General features: G+C 52.5%; 2 protein-coding genes across 32 annotated transcripts in view; one reads left to right on the top strand and one right to left on the bottom strand.

Annotated features, from left to right (window-relative positions):
* Nucleotides 1-14,612, bottom strand: CENPA (centromere protein A). Of its 23 annotated transcripts, XM_042048687.1 has the most exons (10): nt 13,206-13,474; nt 12,805-12,871; nt 12,663-12,711; nt 10,180-10,352; nt 5,308-5,925; nt 3,379-3,629; nt 3,094-3,236; nt 2,468-2,559; nt 1,239-1,316; nt 1-602 (listed from the first exon to the last, which is right to left on the bottom strand). In XM_042048687.1, the coding sequence occupies exons 7-10, from the start codon at nt 3,167-3,169 to the stop codon at nt 468-470; spliced, it is 381 nt and encodes a 126-aa protein (XP_041904621.1). In that variant the 5' UTR covers nt 3,170-3,236; nt 3,379-3,629; nt 5,308-5,925; nt 10,180-10,352; nt 12,663-12,711; nt 12,805-12,871; nt 13,206-13,474; the 3' UTR covers nt 1-467. The 23 variants fall into 23 exon arrangements, 17 of the variants coding, with proteins under 17 accessions (XP_041904621.1, XP_041905362.1, XP_041898183.1 ...); XM_042049428.1 differs by lacking the exon at nt 3,379-3,629 and having other exon boundaries at nt 5,817-5,925; XR_006018312.1 differs by lacking the exons at nt 1-602; nt 1,239-1,316; nt 2,468-2,559; nt 3,094-3,236; nt 12,805-12,871 and adding an exon at nt 14,539-14,611 and having other exon boundaries at nt 3,298-3,629; nt 13,206-14,428.
* The window catches only part of LOC121663403 (IgGFc-binding protein-like), a 25,393-nt gene continuing 13,142 nt past the window's right edge, over nt 13,470-25,720 (top strand). The window contains exons 1-9 of one of the 9 annotated variants that reach the window (XM_042026865.1): nt 13,470-13,545; nt 15,265-15,386; nt 16,278-16,339; nt 17,483-17,527; nt 20,844-22,052; nt 22,131-22,465; nt 22,688-23,258; nt 23,616-24,220; nt 24,588-25,158. In XM_042026865.1, coding sequence (XP_041882799.1) covers nt 15,370-15,386; nt 16,278-16,339; nt 17,483-17,527; nt 20,844-22,052; nt 22,131-22,465; nt 22,688-23,258; nt 23,616-24,220; nt 24,588-25,158 — 3,415 coding nt within the window. In that variant the 5' untranslated portion in view covers nt 13,470-13,545; nt 15,265-15,369. The other 8 variants (XM_042027666.1, XM_042031806.1, XM_042029244.1 and 5 more) reach the window with 8 other exon arrangements.

Genomic DNA, 25,720 nt, shown 5'->3' on the forward strand with positions numbered 1-25,720 from the left:
TTAAAAAATTTAATTAGTTCATTTATTGGGGTGCGGCAGAACTGGGAGGGTCCCCAATAGGGTGGAGGTCCCAGGTAGGTTCCCCTGGGGGTGGCATTCTGGTGAGGGGGTCCCAGGGGGATCATGGGTTGGGGTCCTCAATAATCTGACGGGTGCTGGAGTAAGGAATGGGACCTCCACCCTGGGATGGGTCCCTGGAGGGGTTGTTGGGCATCCTGAGGTGGGGGTCCAATAGGGGGGAGTCTGTGGAGTGGGCCGCCATGGGGGGTCTTGGGGAGGGGGATCCCAAAACTTATTAGGCATGTAAGGACAGGGCCCCAGCGTGGGGGACTTCATGGGGGTTGCCAGCATGATGGTCCCATAGGAGCTCCCAGTAAGATTAGGGACGTGAGATTGTCAGGAGAGAGCACCAGGGTACAGGGGTCCCAGGGAGTGGGTCTCTGTACAGGGGTTCAGGGGGTCCCCCTTCAGATGCCCCCCCCCTCGAGGCCCCGCAGGCGCCGGGCCAGCTGCAGATCCTTGGGGAACAGGGTGACTCGGCGGGCATGCAGCGAGCACAGGTACGCGTCCTCCAGCAGCCGCACAGTGAAGGCCTCTGCTGCCTGCATCCCAAAACCTGAGATGGTTCCCCAAAACCCCCAGTATGCCCCAACCCCCACAGCTCCCCTGGGGGCAGCGACCCCCCAAAACACACCCCCAGAGGGCAGGAGCCCTCCAACCCACCCACGGTGGACTGGGGGGACCGAAACACCCTGTGCTTCAAAATGTGTGAGGGGGGACCAACACCCAGTGACCCACCCCCATTCCCCAACAGATCCCGGGGATAAGGGACCCCCCCCCAGCACCCAGAGGTCTCCCAGAGACCCTCTCAACATCCAAGGAACTCTGTCCCAGAACCCATAGGTCCCCCCAGCCCATGGAGACCCTCCTAGACTCCCCCTCAGCACACATCAGACCCCCCTGGCAAACCTCTCAGCCCCATCCAAGCACCCAGAGACCTTCCTGGACTTCCCCAGCCCCCCAGAGGCACCCCCAGCACCCCCAGACCCTCCTGCAGCACTCACAGAACCCCTTCCCCCAACGCCCATGGAAACCTTCTCAGCACCCATGAGATCCCCCACAGCCCCCTGGGACCCCTCCCCACCCCCTTAAGCTCCCTGGACACCCCTGCAGCACCCAGAGGACTCCTCCAGCCCCTCTGTGGCCCCTTCCACCACGCCTGGGCCCCCGACCCCTACCTCCTGCAGTGCCAGCAGGGCCATGCGCTGCCAGCGGTAATCGACCCCCCGGGTGAAGAGCAGGCAGAGCTCCCGCACCTGGGGCAGGGAGGGGGTCACATGGAGGCATTGGGGTCACAGGGAGTGGGGGGACATGGGGACAACATGGAGGGAATATGGGGGACATGAGGACACCCCAGGCTGGGGCCACCACCCTGGCAACACCCTGGAGACATGGGGACACTGTCCTGGGGACATCCCCAGGACCTGGGGACACCCTTGTTGTCACCCTGGCAACACTTTGGGGACACCCCAGGGACAGGAACACCTGGGGATATCCTGGGGACTGGGGATGATGGGGACACCCTGCGGAGACCCCAGGTGCGGGGCAGGGGGAAGCACCACATTGGGAACATCTTGGGAACACCCTTGGGCATGGGAACATGGGGACACTCCCCTGAGGACACCCCGATGGGACAGGGGGGACAGTGCCAGCACGGGGGAAGGGGCACAGGGAACACACAATCCATGCAGCCCCTGAGGGTGGGGGGACACAAGGATGTCTGGAAGGACAAAATGACATTGGGGGACATGCAAGGATGTTGGGGGAGGACAGGGCCACCGTGTCATGAGGATGGGGGGGGACAAGGACATGGGGAGGGCTGGAACAGGGTTAAGGGGGGGCCCTGGGGGAAGGGGGTGGTCCTGAGGGGCCCCAGAGGGTGATACGGGGCTCTGGGAACCTGGTAGGTCTGGAGGGGGTTGGACAGTCCCAGTGGGTGTTTGGGGCGGGGTCCAAGGGGAGACTGGAGGGTTCCAGGTTGGATTTCAGGGGTCCCAGGTCAGATTTGGGGGTTGGATTTGAAGGGGTTGTTTGAGGGGTCCCAGTGGGTAATTGGGGGAGTCCTGTGAGGAGCTGAAGGGTCCCAGGGCGGGTTTGAAGGCTCTGGGAGAGGTTGCAGGATCCAAGAGGGTTGATCTGGGGTCTCCCAGGGTGGATTTGGGGATCCCAGGAGAGGGGATCCAGAGGGGTTTGGGAGACCCCAGATAATGGGAGGTCCTGGGGTGGATTTAGGGGGGTCATGGAGGGATTTGGGGGTCCCAAAGTAGATTTTATGGGTATCTGAGAGAATCTGTGGGGTCCCAGGGGAGCCCATGGGGGATGTTGGGAAGGTTCTGTGGGGGAAATGGGGGTGTCCGGGGATTTTGGGGCGCAGGAGTTTTCATTCTGGGATGTGGGGGGTTCTCACCAGGCGGGCGAAGGGGCCAGGGCGCAGCAGCAGGCGGGTGCTGCTCTGGTACCTGCGGATCTCCTGCAGTGCTCGCTGACCCGGGCGGCGCCCTGGGGGACATTAGATGGGGGTCTGTGGGGGCTTTAGGGGATCTATTTGGCCTAGAGGGGCACAGGTGGGGGCCTCTGAGGGAACATGGGGGGTATAGGAGATCTATAGGGCCTGTGAGGACACAGAGGGCTATAGGGGATCTGTGGGGGTCTATAGGAGCTGGGGGGACAGGGGAAAGCTGTGGGGGGTATAAGGGATCTATAAGGTCTGGGGGGACATCGGGGGTATGAGGGATCTATAGGGGCTACAGGGGATGGCCGATAATGGGGAGCTATAGGGGACAGGGAGTATGGGGGGGTTATAGGGAATAGGGTATAGGGGAGAGGGAGTGTGGGGTGACTATAGGTGACGGAGGCCTATAGGGGTATATAGGGCACAGGTTGCGGGCGGGGGAGAATAACGGGGGGAGGGTCCCTAAGGGCAGTTCTATAGTGGGGTCCATAGGAGTGCTCTGGAGGGGGGCCTAAAAGGGGGCTCGATGTGGGAGGTCCATAGCGGGTGTCTATAAGGGGAGTCCCCCACCCCTCACTCACTGCGTGCCCGCGGCCGGGGCGATGGGGGGGCTGGGGGGCGGCCGCGCCGTCGGGGGGTGGGCTTGGGGCGGGGCATGGCGAGGCCGAGCCCAACGCGGGGTCAGGGCAAGTCCAGGCGTCCGGCGGGGCTGGAGGGGACCCGGCTGGCGGGGAAGGGGGGGGTCAGGGCGGACCCAGGTGTCCGGGGCCCCCCCGCCACTCCCGGATCCCCCCCAGCCCCCCCCTCCCGCTCCCCGGCCGTGACGTCACGCCCGGGACCCGCCGCCGCCGCCGCGCGGTTCAAACCTCCCGCCGCGCCGCGCTGCTCGTGACGTCACTTCCTCCCGCGCTGCCCGCGACCGCTCTGCGCCGCCGGACTCCGCGACTCGATGGTTCTCATTAGCATAAATCTGCATGGCTCCGCCCCGGGCACCCCGCGCCTTGGCGCTCCCAGGGTAGTCTCAGTTACCGTCCCAGTGTGACCCCAGTATGGTCCGTGTAATCGTCCCAGTGTGATCCCAGTCACTCCCAGCATGGTTCCCGTTGCTCCCGGTCATCTGCATGGTTCCAGTTACTCCCAGAATGATCCCAGTTTCATCCCAGTATGATTCCAGTGCCCCCCAATATGATCCTAGTGCTTTCCAGTCACTCCCAGTGTGAGTCCAGTATGATCACAACAACTCACAGTCACACCCTCCAATGGTCCCAGTCAATTCCTGTCACTACTAGAATGATCCCACTATGATCCCAGTCACTCCCACTATGATACCAGTTGGCCCCAGTGCGGTTCCAGACACTCCCAGTATGAACCCAGCATGGTTCCAGTTGTCCCCTGTATGATCCTAGTTGCCCCAGCTGTGATCCCAGTATCCCAACATGGTTCCAGCATCTTCCATCTGCTTCCAGTGTGTCTTCCGTTGGCTCCCAATATGGTCCCAGTAGCTCCCTGTGCCTCCCAGTACCCGGTCGGGGTCAGTTGAGGGTTACAAGTGTCCATGAAATCCATTAGGAGAAGCAGATTGGGGGGTTAGTGAACCCATGGTGACCCAGGTGGGCTTTGGGGTGTCTTGGGGACATTGCCTTACAGACTGCCCAGTTTACCCCCAGTTTTCCCAGTGGGCCATCACACCCCCCATTTGACACCATCAAACCTCCCAGTTTCCAACACTAGACATCCCAGTTGTCCCCCCAGATCTTCCAGTTCCTCCCAGTCCTCCCAGTGGGCCACCACACACCCATTTCACTGAATCACTGAGGCTGGAAAATCCCTCCAAGACTGAGTCCAACCTCTGACCAACTTCCACTTTATGATTTGACCATCACACTGAGTGCCATGTCTAGTTGTTCCTTGAACACCTCCAGGGATGGGTACTCGACCACCTCCCTGGGCAGCCTCTTCCAATGCCTGACAACCCTTTCCTTGAGGAAATTCCTCCTGATGTCCAACCTGAACCTCCCCTGCCACAGCTTCAGGCCATTTCCTCTTGTCCTGTCCCTGTTCCCTGGGAGCAGAGCCCGACCCCCCCCGGCTGCCCCCTCCTGTCAGGGAGTTGTGCAGAGCCAGAAGGGCCCCCCTGAGCCTCCTTTGCTCCAGGCTCAGCCCCTTTCCCAGCTCCCTCAGCCGCTCCGGGTGCTGCAGCCCCTTCCCAGCTCCATTCCCTTCCCTGGATATGCTTCAGCCTCTCAATGTCTCTCTTGCAGTGAGGGGCCAGAACAGGACACAGGACTCGAGGTGGGGCCTCTAATCACTGCCCTGGTCCTGCTGACCACACTACGGCTGATACAGGCCAGGTGCCAATGGCCTTCTTCCCAACCGGGCTGGCTCAAATCCAGCTGGCTGCCAACCAGCAGCCCCAAATTCCTTCCTGATGAGCAGCTCTCAAGCCATTCCTTCCCCAGCCTGGAGCGTTCCACGGGGTTGTCATGACCCAGCACTTGGCCTTGTTGACCCTCACACCATTATCCTTGGCCCATTGATCCAGCCTGTCCTGATCCCTCTGCAGAGCTTCCTGCCCTCCAGCAGATCCACACTTCCACCCAAGCTGGTGTGATCTGTGAACATCCTGAGGGTGTCCTCAATCCCCTTATCCAGGTCACAGATGAAGATGTTGAACAGGACCAGCCCCAACACTGAGCCTTGGGGAACCCCAGCAGTGCCCAGCCCCACCTGGTTGTGGCCCCATTCCCACCCGTCCTTGGCCTGGCCACCATCCAGGTGTTCCCAGTGAGAAGCACCTGTCCCAGCCGGGAGCCGCAGGTGCTCCAAGAGATGCAGGGAGATAGAGGCAGTGCCAAAGTCTTTGCTGAGCTTCAGGCAGACACACCCACACATGTCCAACACCCATCAGGGCCACCTGGGCACAGCAGGAGATCAGGTGAATCAGGAAAGGCAGGACCTGCCTTTCCCAAGCCCTGGCTGTTCCCAATGCCCTGGTTTTCCTGTCCATGCCATGGGTTCCCCCCAGGGGATCTGTTCCAGGGCCATCTCGGCACAAAGACTTGGAGTTCCCTGGATCCTTCTGGCCCTGGTCTCAGTGGCTGCCAATCACCTCCAGTACGGTTCCAGTCATTCCCCGTATGATCCTAGTCATTCCCAGTATGATACCACTAGGATCCCAGCATGGTCCCAGTTCCTCCCATTCACCCCCAGTGTGATTCCCCTTACTCCCTGTCACGCCCCAGCATGGTTCCAGTTGTCCCCTGTATGATCCTGGTTACCCCAGTAGTGATCCCAATACCCCCACCATGGTTCCAGTATCTTCCAGTTGCTCCCAGCATAGTCCCAGTAGCTCCCAGTGCCTCCCTGTGGCCAGTGGGGGTCAGTTGAGGGTTGCAGATATCCACAAAATCCATCTGGGGGAAAAGTACACACAAGTGATGTGGGGGGATATGGAGGGACATGGAGGCACTGTCCTGCTGTCACCAAAACTGCAGGAAAAACAAAAACATTTTTAGTGTTAGAGAATGAAGATATTACTTTACTCTGGCCAGGATGTTGTTCTGGCCACAATGTGCAACAGAAATAATTTCATCCACACATTGCCTGGGTTGTGCAGAGAAAATCCTTCCATCACACGTGGCTCTTTACTAGATTTTTCACATACTTACACAATAAAAACCCAGAGAAATTCGTTGGTTCATTGTTCATTGGTCCCAAGTTACACAGTTAGTGTAACAGTCTTAGTATTGGTTTCCTATTGGTTATTGATCAGTTTGCCTTCAATGCTAATTAGGTCCTCATTCTTTGTTCTCTTATTGACCTTTCCCCAGACCAGGTGTCTCTGACACATCAGGAAAGATGTTTGTTAATGGTCACTTATCTCTTGTGCATCCTCTGGCAGCTCCCAGTCCATTGAGATGTCAAGCTCATCAGGCCTTGCCCAGGGAAGAGTCTCTTGAAAAGAAACTTCCATTCCCTTCCCCCAGGCAAAGACGAACAAAACCCCTGACTAAAGTTAATTTAAAATTTTACAAGTTGTATCATTTCCAACACCGCCCCTCCCCATGGACACGGTACCCTCATTGCCACCCCTGAACATGTCCCCATGTTCCCCCATCTCCCTCATGTACACACGTGTCCCCAGTGTCCCTCATGTCCCACCTGTCCCCCCATGTATCCCCCAATGTCCTCATGTCTCCCATGTGTTCCCAATGTCCCCTGTGTGTCCCCCACATCTCCACCCTACCCCCACACCTCCCAATGTCCATGCCCTGTGGCGGGAGGTGCCTGGACTCTTCCTGGCCAGCTGGGACATTCCTCTAGTGGCCCCGTGTTCCTCTGGGAGACAAAAAAATAGAGGGAGGGAAGACCCTGAATACAGGGAGGGACCCCAACAGTGTGGCAAACAGGATGGGGCAAGAGCATACTTCCTCCCCTTCATTTTTGGGACCCTGCCAATGGGACAGAGGACACTATCCCCCTTCATGGAATGAGACCCCACCCAGGGATCTGGGCCCCTCTGCATGGGATTGGGACCCCCCCTGCTCCAGTTAATGGCCTTGAGGCCCCCACATGTAACTGGTTTACCTTCTTGGAACTGAAATCCTCTCCATGGGATTGGGACACACACCCCCTCCTTCCATGGCATTGGGGGACACACACCCCCTCCTACCATGGCATTGGGGGACCCATCACTGGACTGGACACCACCCTTCCTGTAAGATTGAGCACCCCCTGAAAGTGGGACATCCTCCCCATGTGACTGGGCACAGAGCTCCATCAGCCCCTGCTCCCCCTCACCAGGGACCCCCAGGGACCCCCTGGAGCTGAGGGTGGCACTAATCAAGGTGGCCACCAAACCCACCTGTGTGGACAGGGGGCCACAGGGAGGCCAAGACCCCACCTGGGGCAGCCTCAGGGCTGGGGGCCCAAAGAGGGACCCCAGGGCTGGGAATCTGCTAACAGAGGAATGGAGAAGAACGCATTGGCAATGCAATGGTGGCACTTGGACTCCAGCTCACACTGAAGTTCCAGCATGTCCAGCATGGCAGCACTCAGTGACAGTGTGACTTTGTTCAGGCCATGACAGTCCACTGTCAGTGTCCACTCTCCGCTGGACTCAGGCATGGGCGATGTGGGGCTACTGATGGGCGAGCGAGTCCTGCTGAGCACGCCCAGCCCTCCAGTTCATCGATCATCTCATGGATGGGGTCCTGAAGTCCCAGTCGGTGCCATGTTGCCAATGGGACACTTGTGCTGGCCATTGGTACCTGCTGTTCTTCAACCCTCAGAAGTCCCACAGCAGAAGGGTCCTCCGAAAGACCAAGCAAGGGATTCAGCTGTCTTAATTTCTTCTGTCTAATTCCACAGCAGCTCTCCCAAAGCCCAGTGATGTCCTTTTGGGTCCTTGAAATACCTCTATGAGGTGATCTATGCCAAGGATACACGGAGCGTCTAGGCCAATCACAGTGGAGTGTTTTTGCCCTTCATTGCCAGTCAGGAGCACTTCAGCTTCCAGTACAGTCCCTGTTGGGATCCCCCGTCATCCCAGAAACAGAGATGGATTCTGCCCCTACATATCTTGACGGCACCAGTGTCAAGTAAAGCCTTGTGCTCCTGGGGCCCTGCTGTGCCAGGCCATGGATCCACACAGTCCAAGAGATCCCGCTGTCCTTTTTCCACACCTGGCTGGAGCCAGGACCCCTCTAGTTCTGGTCACAGTACTCATTGGTCAGTGCTTGTAAACATGACCTGGAGGTCCCTTCAGGAGGATCAGAGGTAACATCAGCCCTTCAATTCTGCCTGAGGACTTGCCCACTGGAAACTGGAGTGCCATTTTTCCTTGAGGAATTTTCTGTGGTGGTTAATTTTTCCTGTCAATTCACATACCCGTGCTGCCAAGGCAGAGGTGGGTTTTCCATCCCACCTCTTCATGTCTTCACCATGGTCAGGCAGGTAAAACCACAGGTAACCTCGTGGTGTGCCTCCTCTCTCTTGGGCAGGAGGCACTTGTTCCCCATAGACTCTGGTCTGTACTGGTGGGGCATGGGGCACTTCTTTAAATTGCTGGAGGTCCTTTCCACAGACAAGATGCAGGTTCATAGGTGGGAGCAGTACTTTCTTCACATTGCCAGAGTTTGGTAACCAAATTATCTACTCTTTGTTCTCCTCCTTTCCACAACATCACTGCCAATGAGTTGGTATATGGCGATGGCAGCTCAGTAGGAACTTCCACCACATGGTTTGTGCACACTGAACCTCATCTGGATCTACAGGGGACTGTAGGTCTGGACACAATCCTGTGCCATGTGCGCCAGGATGATTCTGCCTGAGCAGCGAGGTTGGACCAGATGACCTACTAGTCTCTTCCAATCTAACTGATTTTGTGATTCTGTGCAGGAACAACTCACAAGTGATGATGGAATATGGACAACTGGTGGAAAGGAAATTCTGCCTGTCACAGGGAGGAGCGATGGCACAGGGAGCAGGACAGAGCAACAAAGAATAGAGGAAAAGGAGCATGAGATAAGCAGGGAGGAAGGCAGGAAGAAGGTTCCCCACTGGACTCCGTAAAATTTCATCACAGAACTGATCTGATTGCCTTTCACAACAAGACAATTCCTGGATGGACGAGGGGAGTGAAGTGGGTGCAGGCTCCCTTGGCAGCCCTTTGGAAGGACTCAGGAGGTGGGAGAGGTGGGCAGGGAGGAGCCTCACTTGTCCTGCCACATCCCACAGGGCTGGGAGACAAAAAAAACAGCTGAGAGCAATCCAAGTGCTCCCAGTTCTGTTTCCTCCCAACTCAAACCCAGAGCAAAATTCCATCCATCCCTTCAGGGACACAAATTAGGTTTCACCTCCCCAACCCCAAACATTCCAGGGTGAGGAGATTGTGCAAGACCAGGACATTTTGTTGGCTGATCTCCAGAGGCCCTTAATTGCAACTATTCTTTAACTGCCCAAAACACAGGCAAGGGCCTCAGGCCACATTTTGGGTAGTTTTGCTCAGCTTCTAAAGTTTCCTCATACTTTTCCTTTGCCGTTTCAGAATCCACACTTAGAGAAAAATGAGGTCTCAGGACCTGCTGGATGTCCCCAGATTCCATCCCCGAAACCCTGCAGCAGCTGCCAGGAGAGAACCTGCCATGGCTGAGTAAAAATACTTTATTTTTAATAAAAAACATACAAAAAATGCTGCTTTTATCTCTAAACCGTCCAAGTCTTGCCTGCCACACCCGTATCACTCTAGAACAGGGGATTTATAAATCTTAAAATCCTTAAGAAAAATAACATTCAGTTTAATTTAATTTTGGTGCAATCAAGACTCTGGTCATGTGGGATTTGGTGATGGTCACTGGGAATAGCTCAGCAGAGGGAAAATTGTGAGCAAAGGAAGGGTAAATTCTGCATAATTGAAGTCTTGAGAGCAAAGTCCCTGCCTTGCAGATGTGTTGCAAGGGAGCCTAAATAAGTATCATCATCATCACCATCAGCTCTTTATTTATAAAAGGTGAAACACTGACCTCTTGCATAACACAGCCCAGATGAATTATGGAAAGTAAACCAACATTTTAAAGCAGCAAATCCATGTTCCAGAGAATTCCCTGACACAGGAGGAAATCCATGATTTACTCTTAAATTCACTTTCTGGTTAAAACCAAACCCACCTGATCTCCCGTCTGAGTTCACCTGACACCAGCTAGAGCTTGGGAAATGTTTCTTGCTCTGCTGATGCCTCCTTTGGTGCCAAGTCCCTTTCACTGCTGTTGTCTCTCCTCCCCGAGCAGATCCCCAGGTGAGGTGGTGCTGCAGGTGCCAGAGCAGAGATTCCCCTGCAGCCCTGGAGAAGAACAGAGTGAGGCAGATGCTGCCTCTGTGCCCCAAGTGCCTCCACCTGAGGGACTCACCCCATGGAAAGGGACCTGGAGCAGCTCCTGAGGGACTGACACCCCTCCAACCCATTTCCCCCAGGAGCTTTTTCATCAGGTTTTCTCTTCCTGTCTCTTCCTGAAGCGTGAGTGATGGAGCAGCCTGGAGGGGGGCGCCCGGGGTCAGCCAAGGTCACCCACCCCAAACCTCCACCAGTTTTAGCATGCCAGGCTGGTTTGGGTTGGAAGGGACTTCAAAGGTCATCTCAATGCACCCCCTGCCATGGGCAGGGACACCTTCCACCATCCCAAGTTGCTCCAAGCCCTGTCCAACCTGGCCTTGGACACTTCCAGGGACGGAGCAGCCACAGCTTCTCTGGGCACCCTGTGCCAGGGTGTCACCACACTCACAGGGAGGAATTTCTTCCCAATATCCCATCTAACCTTGCCCTCTGGCAGGTGAAAACCCTCACCCTCCATCCTGTCCCCTACCTACATACACATCAGCCCAAAAACTGGCTCAGGCAGTCCCTGCCTAGCTGTGGCCATCTGGGGTAGCCCCTTTTGGGGGTTCGGGGGAGTGCTGGGCATTTGGGCAGATCTATGGGTTGTTTCAGGGGGTCTCAGGGGGTTTTAGAGGGAGTTTGGGAGGGCCCTGACGGTTTATAGGGTGTGCGGGGGGGGGGTCTCTGGGGTATTTTGAGGGGACTCCAAGGGTATTTGGGGTCTAGTGGGGAGTTTGGGGGAGTATGTAGGGGATGGTGGGGGTCTCTGGGGTTTTGGGGGGCGGGGCTATAGAATGTATACTGCAGGTCCCCAAAGTCCTCTCAACCTCTCCTTCACGTGGCAGGATTTGATCTCCACCTGTCCAGGAAGCTCACCACACAGATTGTTCCCGACTCCCATGAAATTTTTTATGTCGCAACACGCAGGAATGCTTTTCCTGCAATTTCCCTGGCTCCAAGAGGGACCATGGGAACGGCACGAAGAGGTGCGGGGCTTGTCCATCCCCCACATGGGCAACTGCAGTTTTAATTCAAATTTTAATTAAAGGCTGAACTGTTGCCGATACTGCGATAGGGTCAGGCTCTTTCTCACACCGCTGTCATCGCACCGATTCCCCGGGGCGCTTGACGGGCCCTTGGAAGGCAGTTGGGGGTGCTTGCGGGATCACTTAAGGGTCTGGAGGGACACTTAGGGGTCGGGGAGGCAACTGGAGTGCACTTGGGGGTCCGAGGGGACATATAGAGGGCATTTTGGGGGCCAGTAAGGGAGCGGGGGCGGGCAGGCTTAGGGATCGCGGAGGGCACTTGAGGATCAGGAGGGGGACATCTGGGGGCACTTAGGCTCAGGGAAGCACTTGGGGGCACTCCCGGCCCCGACCGGGCTCTCGGGGGCCGCGGAACATGACGGGAACCGCAGTCCCGGCTCTACAGGCGCGTTACGGCGCCCCGAGGCATTTCGGGACTTGTAGTCCGGGAAGTGAGTAAACTGGCGCGGAACCGGGGCACCGCCCCCAACGCCGCGTTCTCGGGCGCCGATTGGCTCAGAGCGAGGACGGGCGGGCGCGACGGCCAATGGAAGGCGGCAGGGCCCGAGGGATTTGGGGGCTGTTTCTGACGCCCCCCATGACCCCCCGCAGCCCCCTCGGGGGCAGGGGGACACCAGAACCCCCCGGCGCCACGTTGGCCGTGAAGGTGAAGAAGCCAGGTGAGCCGCCCCACACGGGTTTGGGGCTTCCCCTGCCCGATACGCCCAGCAACCCCCCCCAGACGCCACAGTGTCCGCCCCTCGTCCCCACAAAGCCCCCAGCCCTTTCCTGGGCCTCCCAAAACATCCCACAGACCCCAGGACAGTTAAAGACTCCCCCCCTCCCCACCCCCCCAAAGCCCAAGGGTCCCCCCAAACTCCTTCCTGGACCCCCAACAACTTCCACAGACATCCCCCAACCCCATAGAGCTCTTCTGGACCCCCTATAGACACCCAGTGCCCCTCCCAACCACTCCCGATTTCCGGCGCTCCCCATACACCCCCAAACCCCTTTGGGCAGCCTCAGAGCCCCTGCAAACACCCCACACACCCTCCTGGACCCCCTAGAGACGTCCAGCACCCGACCAACACCCTCTTTTGAGCCCCAGAATCCCCCAAATGCTCTTGGGGCCATATGGGGGGAGAGGGGATTGGGGGCAACGCCAAAGGTGGGGGAGGAAAGGGAGGGGATTTTGGGGGTCTGCCCACCTCCCTGGTGTAATTTTGGGGTGTCATTGCTTTATTGAACCCACCATGGGTTGGGGGCGCCCTGGTGGGGGTTCCAGGAGGGTCTCGATGGCCCTGAGGGGAGAAGGGAGAACAAATGGGGGGTTAGGGGGACCTGGCGGAGGCGCAGGGGCAGACCCCTAAAACTTGGGGATGGGAGCGTCCTACCGAAGCCGTCCCCTTATGGCTCGGCGGTGGCATCGCAGCATCCAGAGGAGGGGGTCCCCCAAACAGCCTGGGGGGCCTGCGCGTCACAGGGGGTGGCAGTACCACAAGTGTTCCCCCAGCCCCACAAGTGACTTCCTGACCCAGAAGTGCCTCCCCAACCCACAAGTGGTGCCTCAGTCCCTCAAGCGACCCCCATGCCCACGAGTGTCCCCCCAGCCCCTCAAGTGAACCCCTGACCCAGAACTGCCCCCCCCCCCCAACCCCGCAAGTGCCCTGCAGCCCCACAAGTGACTGCCCTGGCCTACAAGTGCCCTGCAGTCCCAAGAAGTATCCCCGTGGCCCCCAGGTGACCCCCACCCACAGACGCCCCCTGGCCCGCGCGGGCTCCTCTGCTCTCTCACCCAGCGGCTGCTGCAGCGGCGCCCCCTGCAGGGCATCACGGGCACTGCTCCTGATTGGCTGCGGCGCCTCACGGGGCTCACGTGACCTCAAGCCCGGCCCCCCCCCGGCGCAGGGGCTCGGGAAGCGCCTCCCTTGCGGGCCGCAGGGCATCCTGGGAGTCACGTGGCCGCAAAGGTGGCGCACACCGCAGAGCCTCGAGGCAGTCAGGTGATCCCCAACATGGCTCCTGCCGCAAAGGCTCATGGGACTCTCGCTTCCCACAGGGTGGCGCCCCCTGGTGCAGAGATGCCCAGCAGCTGCGGCTGACTGGCGACAGGGCCTCGCGGGAGTCACGTGACTGTGAGTACAGCGCCCCCTGCCGAGCACCCAGAGGGCCGCTCCCCGTTGCCCAGAGGGCCCCGCGGGAGCCGGGCGGCCTCCAGCAGGGCTCCCGCCGCAAGGGCTCCTGGGAGCCGGCCTGCGCTGAAGGCGCCCCCTGGCGCAGGGGCTTGCAGAGGTGCCTCCTGATTGGCCAGTGACCCCCGGGGGGATCACGTGGCCCCCAGGGCACGGCCCCCTGCAGGGCCCCGGGGGGGTCATGTGACCTCCCCCGTGGCACCCCCTGCAGGGCGCCCTGGGGAGCGGCAGAGCCCGGCAGGGCCCTGCCCGCCGAGGGCGCGTCCAGCGCCGGCTCCTCCCTTTGGCACCGCCTCAAGCGCCACTGGACGAGGGGGTCGCCGAGGGTGGATCTGGACGGGGCGGAGCCAAACGGAGGCTTCGCCCTTTCTGGCCCGCGGGGGCGGGTGCTGAGCAGGGCCTGGCTGGAGGGGGCGGAGAGGGTTGGGGAGGAGGGAGGACCCCCGAAATGCTGGCCCTGCACTGCCCCCCGCGGGGCTGGTGGTCCCGGACGGCATTTCAGGGCCTGCGGGGGCGCGCTTACGGGCAGAATGGGGGGCCTGGGGCATCGCTTGGGATCGGGTGGGGTAGTTGGGGGTCCCCGGGGCACTCTTGGGGATCACCTGGGGCAGGGGAGGGAACTGGGAGGCACTTAGGGGGTCTGGGGCGGTATTTGGGGGTCTGGGTAGCCCTTGGAGTCCGGGGCAACACTTAGGGAACGAGGGAGCAGACTGGGGTCCCCAGGGTCACCTGGGCGCACTTGGGGATCTCGAGGGGCACTCGAGGCCCGGCTGCTCTCCCACCTCCTTTGCACCAGCCGCTCCGTTCGCTGCTCCAGACTGAGCGTCTGCGGGGGGGATGCGGGGAGTGACGCGGGGCCCCCTCGAACCCCCCGAATTCCCCCCCGGGATCCCCCACGTCCCCGCCTCGGTCCCCTCCGGACCCCTCAGGCCTCACCCGCTCCATCGCCCGCGCTCTCGCTTGGCTCCGCCCCAGCGCTGCGAGCTCGGGCGCTGATTGGTTGAGGACGGGGACGGGCGGGCGCTGCGGCCAATGGGAGGCGGGGGAAGGGGAAGGCGGGAAGCGGCGGCGCCGAGCGCGGCGGGGGAGGGGTGGGGTCCCTGAGAGGGCTTTGGGGTTCCTGGAGAGGGTGTGGGGATTCCCTGGAGGGGTTTGGGGGCTCTGGAGGGACTGAGGGAGTCCCTGGAGTATAAATGGGGGGAACCTTGGAGGGGTTTGCGGGTCAGGGGGCACAGAGGGATGCCCAGGGAGGTTTGGGGCTCACTGAGATGGTTTTGAGGGTCCCAGGGAGGTTGTTGGGGATCCCCAGGAGAGGGTTTGGGGGGGGACGGCGGCTGGTGTGGTTGTGGGCGTCTTAGAGGGGATTTGGCGGTCGAAGGGGTCCCCATGTGGTTTGAGAGGTCCTGGGTGGGGAGCCCCTCTCTGAAAGTGGCAGAGAGCTGGGATCCCACTGACAGAGACCCCCAGTCTCCCCCACAGACCCCCCCACATCTCCTCTAGAAATCCCAAACCTTCCCAGGGACCCCCAAGCCCCGACAGGACTCTCTCAGCTCCCCTTACATCCGTAAGCCCGTCCAAGGGAATCATACCAAAATTGGTTGGAAAAGAAACTTTCTAACACAATTTGCAGCATTAGAAAGCAGGCATTCTTTATCCGCGCAGGACATACTGAGGGATTTCTCCTTTAATCTGATGTGTGCGGTGAAACTAAACAGGGTATGGTCCTGGAGGAACCACGAAGGGGTCTCTGGTGGTCATATTCACTGAATGCTTCCATATTACAGGTGACCTTTCCTTGAACTTTTTCTGTGGCCATGCGCAGTTGCTTCTTGTTACATAACTTGCCAAAACCCCACTGTATTCCTCATTAACTATTTGTCCACTGGTTCCAGCTATGCTTGTGATCCTGTGTGCATACCTTTACATCCTTTCATCTTTTTTGCAGTTAGTCTTTAAGCTCCATCCAGCACCTTCAGGGGAACTGAAAATTTCTCTTCTCCGTGTCATTTATCAGGAACCCCAAAACCCTTCCAGGGACCCCCAACAGCCCCGGGGACCCCCATCTCTCTGCAGGGACCTTGTGGTTTGGGGGTTCAGAGGGCTGAGAGTATGCCTGGGTAGTTTTGGGGCATCCCCATGTGGCTTTTGGGGTCCCTGGCTGGGTTTGGGGGGGTCCCTGTCTCTGGACATTTTTGTGGATCTCTGTGGGGTTCAGGGATTCCTCATTTTTATGTCTTCATTTTAAGGCAGAAGCCCTTTAATTCCCTGTTTTCCAGGGAACCAGCTCCAGCTGGTTTTCTTCAGCTTTTTCAGGCACTTGGGCCAGAATTTCCCATTCCCCGGAATTCCCTGCTGGGTCTGGGATCATTAATTTTGGGTAAAAACCATCCGGATTTGGGTCTGTCCTTCCCCCGGGATCATGGGGCCAGAGGGCACCGTGGGGGCAGTGATTCTGGGAGTTCAGGGAATTTGGCAGGATCGCCCAGGGTACCCCACCTGTCACAACATCCCTGTGGCACTCACACCTGCCGTGACATCCCTGTGGGTTCCACTCCCGTCACGTCCCATCAGTGACAGGATCCAGCTGCCAGTTCCCAAATTCTCGGGAACTGTGGGTCATGCCCTCGGCCCCTCCTCCCATCCTGAAATTCTGCTGAATCTGCCCAAATCTGCAGGTTTGGGCCCAAATCCGCCCCCAGGAAGCCATGCCAGGAGGCTGTAGCCAAGGCCCATTTAGGTATAAAAAGAGTGATTTTGGGACAAACACTCTGTGTCTGCAGAGTTCTGGGAATTCAGGAGCTGAGGGGCTGGAGAGGGGGGGAAGAGTGGGGATGCTTCATTCCTGTTTTTTTCTTCATTGTTTGGGGATGGGCAGAAATTGAGGATTTTTTCTGCCCAGATTTCAGATTTTTTACTCTTTTCCCCTCCCCAGTTTTGTGTCTTTTGCCCTGTTTTCCCCTACAAGCTTCATGATTTTAAGCCTTTTTCTTCCCAAATGTTGGATTTTAAACACTTTTTGTGTCCAAATTTCTTTTTTCTTTTTTCCCCATTTCCCCCCCAAATCTCAGGGGTTTTCCCTTTTTGTGCACTTTCCCCCCAAATTTCAGGTTTTTTCCCCTCATCATGCCCAATTTTTGGTGGTTTATTTCCCCCTGTTTGAGGGCAAATTGAGCATTTGGGAGGGTTTGAGTGGGACAAGGTGAGTGAAGGGTTGTCCTAGATGTTGAGCCCCATTTTGATCCAAATTTGGGGGATGTTGGGCAAAACCCCCCCCCATTTTGACCCAAACTGAGGGGATCTGGGGCAAAATTCACCCTTTCCATAAAGTTTTAGTGTGGATTTGGTGGAAATGGGGTATTGAGGTGGCATCAAAGGGAGGGGTTGTCAGGAGGGCTGTGCCAGCATTTTAACCCCATTTTGACACAAATCTAGGTGATTTGGGTTTAAATTCATCTGGTTTTGGAGTGAATCTGATAGAGGTGGGGACTCTGACGTGGCCTCAAGGTGGGGGGGAGGATGGGGGGAGGGATGGTTGCTTCAGCTGTTTAATTCCGTTTTGACCCACACTGGGGGGATTGGGGGGAAAATACTTTGATCCAAAATGGGGGAATTGGTAAAAAACCCCCCCATTTTGACCCAAATTTGGGGAATTTTGGACAAAGTTTGTAGAGTTTGGAAGGTTTTGGGGTGGATTTGGGAGCAGTGGGGGCCAAAATAAACCCCAAGAGGTTTCCATGGGGTGAAAAAAGGCACCTTGGGGTAATGAAAGGCATTTGGGGGTAATTTGGGGGTTATTTGAGGGTTCTGGAGATACCTCAGGGCTCACATGGGCTTTTCTGATAAAACAGAAATTTTTAGTGATCTTGGGTGTTTTTCACAGTGATGGCACAGGATGGGATCTGGTGGCTCCTCCTTCCCTTCTGTGGTAAGCAAAATCCTGGTTTTCCACACAAAATCCCAGATTGCCTGGATTTTGTACTTATTTCCAGGCTTTTTAGCACAGAAAATGAAATCCTGAATCCCTGGGCTTTTTTGCCCAAAAATTCCCTTCTTCCCTCATTTTGCATTTCCTCCAGCAAACTCTCAGCTGCAGATTTATTAATTTTAACCAAAAAACCCCTTTAAAAATATTTTTTTTTAATACAAAAGCCTTTTGAACTGTTTTTTGTGGGGTTTTTTTCTCATGAACCCCCCATTAATTTTCATGGAAAAATCCCCTTTTTCCTCACTTTCACTGAAAAAAAAGTGCACTTATCCTGGTTATTTGGGGTTACTTTTTTGTAGTGGTTGCTTTTTTGGTTGGTTTTTTTGGTTGGTTTTTTTGGTTGGTTTTTTGTTGGTTTTTTGTTGTGGTTTTTTGGTTTTTTTTGGTTTTTTTTTGGTTGGTTTTTGTTGGGTTTTTTGTTGTTTTTGTTGGTTTTTTTGTTGTTTTTGTTGGGTTTTGTTGGGTTTTTTGTTGTTTTTTTTGTTGTTGTTGTTGTTTCGTTTGTGGTTTTTTGTTTGTTTGTTGTTTGTTTTGGAGCTAACATGATCAGTTTTAGTGTTTTTCCGGGAAAAAACCCCAAGATCTATATGCTGGAATTGTGGGTTTTTTTCAGGAAAAAAAGGTCTATTTTGAAAAGTTTTTTAATGAAAAAAGTCCTTTTATTTGCTCTATTTTAATAAAAAAAGTTGGTTCTTTAGGGAAAAAATAACCTTTTATTCCTTATTTTCCTGACTTTTTTCCAATTTTCATGAAAACCTCTTATCAACCCAATTTTTTGTAGTGTTTTAAAGAAAAACTCTTTTATTCCCTTAATATTTTCTTGTTTATTCCTTTTTAAAGTTTTTTTTAAAAAATTATTTATTAGGGGAAACAAAGCCCTCTAGAACTCTGTTTTAGGTTTGGAGTATTTTTAAAGGAAAAAACCTCATTCACTCTGTTTTAATTTTTAAAATCCCAATTGCTTATTTCCCTGTTGACTTTTCTTCAAAATCCCCCCTTTTAAAAAAACCCTTTTTTTATATATTATTTAGAAAGCCCCCTTTAATCTTATTTTTTATTCACAGTCAAAGCTCATTTTTCCCTATTTTCCCCCGAAACACTCAAATTCCATTTTTTTCAGAAAAAATCACCAGAATTATCTTTTTTTACCCAACATCCCCATTCCCCAATTTTTTAAATTTAAACCAAATTCTTATAGTGAACTTTTCATATATATACTGAGTTTTAATAAATTTTTATCACGTTTTCATGTGGTTTTCCCCCAGCGATCTCAAAGCTTCCTTCAGAAGAAACCCACTCTTTTTAACCTGTTTTGGAGCAAAAAACGCCTTTTTTGTTGTTTTGGAGCATTAAAAAAATCCTCAAAAATCTATTTTTGATCCTTTCAAAGTATCTTTTATTTGTTTACTTTCCCTTTTATATATTTATCTATATTTATCTGTATTTATCTATATTTATCTATATTTATCTATATTTATCTACATACATTTTAACTTGTACAAAATACTTAAAATGTTAGTTGGCTAATAATGACATTAAATAGTGTAATTGAATAACATAGTATTGATTAATAGGACATTAATTGGTTATTAATGCTTATCTATATTTTTATATGTTGTGGATATATTAATTATATTTATACACTACAATAGTTATATATGAATGTATAATATAATCTCTACTGTAATTATATAAAAATACAACGGATGATATATTCTGCTATAATTATGTTGTTATTATCATTATTCTTGATTTGCATTTTTTAGTGAAAATTCAGTATAAAATTATTGCAAAGTTTTTATGGATGTACAAGAGATGTGAAATATAAAAACATGTAACATATTTTATATTCATATTTTATATTAGTGTATTTATTAATATAGCACACTATATATTGCTATTGTATATAGCTACATCTATTGAGACGTAATTATAAAAGATAGAATAGATACAAATTACTATAAATAGAATTATATACCATTCTAGATTATTTTACGATGTAATGTGACAGAGTTGCATTATATTACATGAATGACTTTATGTTATTGTATTATAATATATTATAACTTCATGTAATTTATGAATATTATATTTAGTACTATAATTATATATTATTTATCTTTTGTGTTATAATGTAATATCCACTATTATAATTGTTATATTAATTACATATAATGGTAGATTATAATGCAATATAGTATAATATAATGGTATATTAATTCTGTTCTGGTCTCTAATATATTCTCTACCGCTCTAATTTAGTTCCTTATTGCTTATTTTTCTTTGATTTTTAACATTTTTTTCCAAGCCATTTCTATGAAAAGAAGAAATAAAATTATTTTAAATCATTATCTGTATAATTTTTTAGAGAAAATATAAAGCATCTACTGTTGTATATAATTATAAAAATAACATGTAAATTTGTTTTCTACTGGGATTAATACGAAAATAAATTCAATAACTACAGCAGTTATTATTATATTACTTTAATTATTTTTAATATTTATTGGTTTGGATTAATTCTTTGCCGATATTTCTATTAAAAATAAGTACAAAATCATAGAAAAAATACTACTATATATTTAAATGTAAGTTGTAAATTACAGTGTTATAATTAATAGATCTGTATAATAACATGGAAAACTATATAAGTTATATACTGGATAACAGATATAATAATATAATAACAGGCTAAAAAAAGTAATTAACATATTTTTACTGATATATGAGTCCTATATTATTAATATATTATCAGTGTGCTAATAAGTAGTAATATACTGAAGTATATTACATAGTACTATTAATATATCAATAACACAGTGTTTAGTAATATAAACATCTAATAACATTGTTATATTAAGGAATGGTATTTATTATAATTAGTTAATAATACAACGTTCTTTCATATTGTTAACACATTGGTATATTATTATTAATAATTTGTTAATAGAACATATAAATAAGAGTTTACTATTTATATAGAATTATTTATAGTTTTATTAAAATGTTGTTTATTAATATAATAAACTGTAAATATAATTTCTATTTTGATTATATATAAAAATAGACTCTATAAATTAGATACTGCAGTCATATCTTTAATGTAATTTCAGTACAATTCCTCCTATAATTCTATATAAAACACATATAGAATGAATATAAAAGTATCAATAAAAAAATACAAAGGCCACCTTCATATAACCCTCTTGGTTAATATAAAAATTAACCAAGGCCCCCTTTTCCCCCGTTTCCCCAGCACTCTCCAGTGCCAGCTACCGGGGCCGGGAGTTCCTGGCCGTGTTCCCACAGAATGACGACGAGTCCCCCAGCGCGTACCTGCAGCTGCTGCTCACCTCCTATGGCCCTACCGACACCCAGGTGTCAGTGATGCTCCGCGGTGGCTCCGTCACCCGCAACGTCACCCTGGGGCCGGACCTCACTGTGCCCCTGTCCCTCCCTGCTGACCTGGAACTCACTGGAAGCCGCACTTCCCATAAAACCTTGGTGGTCCAGGCCAGCGCTGATATCTCCGTGGTGGCCGTCAGCACCAAGAGCTACACCGTGGGTGCCACCGCCCTCCTGCCCGTGGAGAGCCTGGGCACCAGGTACTACGTGGTGACACCTGTTGGGAACTACACTTACGGCCTGACTGAGTTCGTGGTGGCCGCTGGCGCCGCCACCACCGCTGTCAGCATAACCACCACCGCCACTTTCCACTATGCTGGGGCCACCTACGTCCCCGGCGCTGTGCTCTGCCTGTTCCTGCAGCCCTACCACAGCTTGCAGCTCCAGAGCAGCCAGGACTTCACTGGCACAGCCGTGGTGGCCGACAGCCCTGTGGCTGTCCTCAGTGGCCACACCTGTGTCAAGGTGTCTGCTGGCTTTGACTTTGTGGTGGAGCAGCTCCTCCCGATAACAGCGTGGGGGAGGAACTACGTGGTGCCACCCAACCCACTGCAGACAGACATTGACTTTGTGTACGTGGTGACGGATGAGGACAACACCATCACCTACAACACCGGGAGCAGGAATGCCACTGTGGTCATGGCGGCAGGGGAGGTGCAGAGGTTCGTGGTGAACCCTAACTCACACCTGTACATCAGTGCGGTGGTGGCAGTACAGGTAGTGTTTTTCTTCAGTGGGTCGTCTTGGCAAGATCCCTTCCTCCTTGTTGTCCCACCTGTCACCGCCCACTGCACTGCATTCCGCTTCAGCAGCGTGCCCGGCCAGTATAACCATGCCATCCTTGTTGCACCCACCACTGCTGCTGCCAACACCACCCTCAACCATCGGCCCGACAACACCATGGCATGGCAGGCCATTCCTGGCACAGATTTCTCCTGGGCCATCATCACCATGCACGCAACAACACAGAGTGTTGAGAACTTGCAGGTGCCCATCGGGCTCCTGGTGTTTGGGTTCCAGAGTCAAACTGGATATGGCTTCCCTGGGCTCTGTGCCACCAGTGAGTACAGTCAGTCCATTGTTGTGTCACCCTGCTGTTTTCTGGTTGACCATTCATGGGTTTTCCCCTTTTTTTCAGCCCCCACACCTCTCTCCTGTGAGGATTTGGTATGTGAGGAGAGGTGTGAGATGGTGGATGGACAACCAGAGTGCATCCAGGAGACCTTCTCTACCTGTTGGCTTGCTGGTGGGCCACACTACCGCAGTTTTGATGGAAAAGCCTTTGATTTCATGGGAACATGTGCCTACACCTTGACCACCATCTGCAGTCCCGATCCCACCCTTCCTGCCTTCTCTGTTGAGGTCAAAAAGGAGGAAAAGGAGAACTCCAAAGTTTCTTCCATTGGCTCCATCACCATTCATGTTGACAATATCACTGTCACTGCAGTCCGGTCAGAGAATGGGATGGTGAGGGTAAGCAAAAACCATCATAATTCCCAAATTCCAATAATTTTTTGGAATTTCACTGAAATTACGTATTTAGCAATGATCTTGAGAGTCTTTTCCTAAATAATTCAAGGATTTGCTGGTGTGCAGGCAACCCCTGCATAAAAACACTTCAGATCTTCTTAAACTCCATTTATTGCCTTATTTTGATGGGGTTTGGTTGTTTTGATGGTTGTTGTTGTCCTGCAGGTGAACAACCACCGCTCGCGCCTCCCCATCTCCCTCTCCCATGGGAAGCTCCGCATCCATCAGAAGGGTAAATCCATGCTGATCCAATCAAGTTTCAACCTGAAGGTCCTCTACAACTGGGATGATCATGTGGTGGTCAAACTTCTGGCTGCTCTTTCTGGAAAAGTCTGTGGGATGTGTGGGAACAACAATGGAGACCCCCAAGATGACGCTCTCACTCCTGATGGGAAACAGGTGTGGGATATTGTGGAGCTGGGGCGGAGCTGGAAGGTGACCAGTGAGAGTGGCCACTGCCAGGACACCTGCGTTGGGGACTGTGGGCGGTGCAGATGGCAGCAGGTGCTGGTATACAAGGCACAGACCTGGTGTGGGATGCTGTCCCAACACTCTGGGCCATTCCGGTCATGTCATGGCACTGTCAGTCCCAATATCTATGTGAAGAACTGTATCTACGACCTGTGTGCCAATGAGGGGCGTCTCGATGCACTGTGCCACGCCCTCCAGATCTATGCTGACGACTGCCAGGAGGAGGGGATCAGCATTTCCGACTGGAGGACAGCAGCGGGATGTCGTGAGTGAAAATACTCCTTGGGGTGGGCAGAGCCTAATTAATGTGGGACTGAAGATCCATGGGATCATGGGTTGGGAAAGGTTGTGGCAGCAGGTTCAAGCAGGAAATCCATGAAGTCCAGGGAGATTCCAGACAGCCCAAGGAGAAAGTCTATAAAGTCCATGGATTTTCTAGAAAGTCTGAGCAGGAAGTCCAGGAAGTCTGCAGAGTCTCCAGAAAGTCCAGGTAGAAGGCCCAGGAAGTCCATGGAGACTCCAGAAAATCCATGGAGACTCCAGGATATCTATGTAAATAGTCGAAGAAGTCTGTCCCACCATGTGCTGCTCCACCCTGACCACTGTCTCCCTCCCTGTCCAGCTCTCACTTGCCCACCCAACAGCACCTACAGCACCTGTGGCCTCGCCTGCCCCCCCACCTGCAACGTTCCCGCTGTGTCGTCCAGCTGTGCCACCGCCACCACCTGCACGGACACCTGTGTGTGCCACGAGGGCCTTGTCCTTGAAGCCAACACCTGCGTCCCCCCCTCTGAAAGTGGCTGCATCTTTCAGGGTCTCTTCCATGGCCTTGGTGAGGAATTTTGGGGTGACCTCACCTGCACCCAGCGCTGCGTGTGTGACACGGAGCAGCGGCAGGCGGTGTGCCGGGATTCTGGTTGCGGCACCGAGGAGGAATGCCGGGTGGAGAAGGGAATCCAGGATTGTTATCCCAAAATTTTTGGGGTCTGCACCGCTGTTGGAGCCACCCACTACGAGACCTTTGATGGCAAGAGGTTCATCTTCCAGGGAACATGTGTCTACCTGTTGGTTGGATTGTGTGAGGACACCCAAAATTTGGTAGGATTCCAGGTGTTGGTGCAGAATGGCCACCAGAGTGACAACCTTATGTCGTCCATCGCCGTGGTGACAGTCAAAGTCTACAACAAAACCATCAGCATCAGCAGGGAACACCCTGGAAAAATCATGGTGAGTTTAGGAAATGATCCCATATCTTTTCACCACATTCTCCACTTCATCCCAAACCTCATCCCATTAATGAGTGATTAAATCTGAAATGTAATTAAATCAACATCATTTGGGTGTTCCAGCTGTTGAAGGCAGAATTGGAATTATCCATCAGACCGAAATTGTATCAATTTTTATGGTTTTCTCCCCAGATCAATGAGTGGTTGGTCAGCCTCCTCTTGGGACTTGGACCTTCTCATAATCTTAAATCCCAAATTTATTTCAATTCAAAATTTAATTAAATCAATGCCTTTTGGTTGCTCTGGCTGTTGAAAATAGTTTACCGTCAGACCACAAATTTGATCACTTTTTATGGTTTTCTCCCCAGATTGATGAGCAGTTGGTCAACCTCCCGTATCACTACAGTGAAAGGAAGATTGTTATCTATCGTGATGGGCAGGATGCGGTGGTAGAGACCAATTTTGGCCTCGTTGTCACCTACGACTGGTATAGCCACGTCACCGCCATGGTGCCCAGTGGCTTTGCCAATGCCCTGTGTGGGCTCTGCGGGAACTACAACGGTGCTGCCAGCGACGACATGATGATGAGGAACAACCAGGTGACATCAGACCCAGATGCCTTCGGGAGCAGCTGGAAGGTCACAGACGTCCCAGGATGTGGTGAGAGGTCAACAGTGGAATGTTCCAGCACTGTCACACTTTCCCGGCTGCAGCAGGAAGTATCTGGGATGGGGTGTGAAATTATTTTGGAAGCAGATGGACCCTTTGGAGCATGTCATGGTCATGTTGATGCCCACCAGTACTTCCAGAGCTGCATGCATGACTCCTGCCTCTTCCCTGATCAGGAAGAAGGGATGTGTCCTATCATTGCCCGCTATGCCACCGCATGCCAGGCTGCTGGTGTGTCCATCGGAAGGTGGAGGACGGATAATTTCTGCTGTAAGTTGGGATAATGGGAGGGTTTTTCCTTCAGCAGTATCCAAAATATCCTCAAGTCTGCTCCAAATCCAAGTATGAACAACCCAGATGTGGGTGAGAATCCAGTGGGAATTCCATCCAAAGTCTTGGTTGATCCCATAATCCACCCAAAATGAACCCTTCCCAAGGAAAATGCTGTCTCATTTGGAATAATTTACCCCCCCAAATCTCCAATTTCTTGGTGTTGGCTCCAAAATGGATAATTTAGAGGGAGAACCACCAAAAAATGTACCAAAAATAGTGGAATTGGGTTAAAGGGATCCAGCCTAGAGGTCAGTTGAGGACCCAGTGTGGAGCAATCCCACTCTTTGAGGGAATGTTACATTTTTCTCCATGAAAATGGGGGAAATTGGGTGGTTTAGCGGCAAGAATTCCTATTTTAATTTGCCTGGGATATTCCTTATGGATGATCATTGGATCATCGTCAGATAATCATTGGATCATTATTTGATGATGTCCCTCATCACATCCACAGGGAGGAAAATTGAGGGTTTATCATGAAACTGAGCTAAAACACTGTATT

This window comes from Corvus kubaryi, unplaced genomic scaffold (assembly GCF_017639235.1).
Source record: "Corvus kubaryi isolate FWS band 111438036 unplaced genomic scaffold, C.kubaryi_AGA036_p1.0 113, whole genome shotgun sequence".
Classification (NCBI taxonomy): domain Eukaryota; kingdom Metazoa; phylum Chordata; class Aves; order Passeriformes; family Corvidae; genus Corvus; species Corvus kubaryi.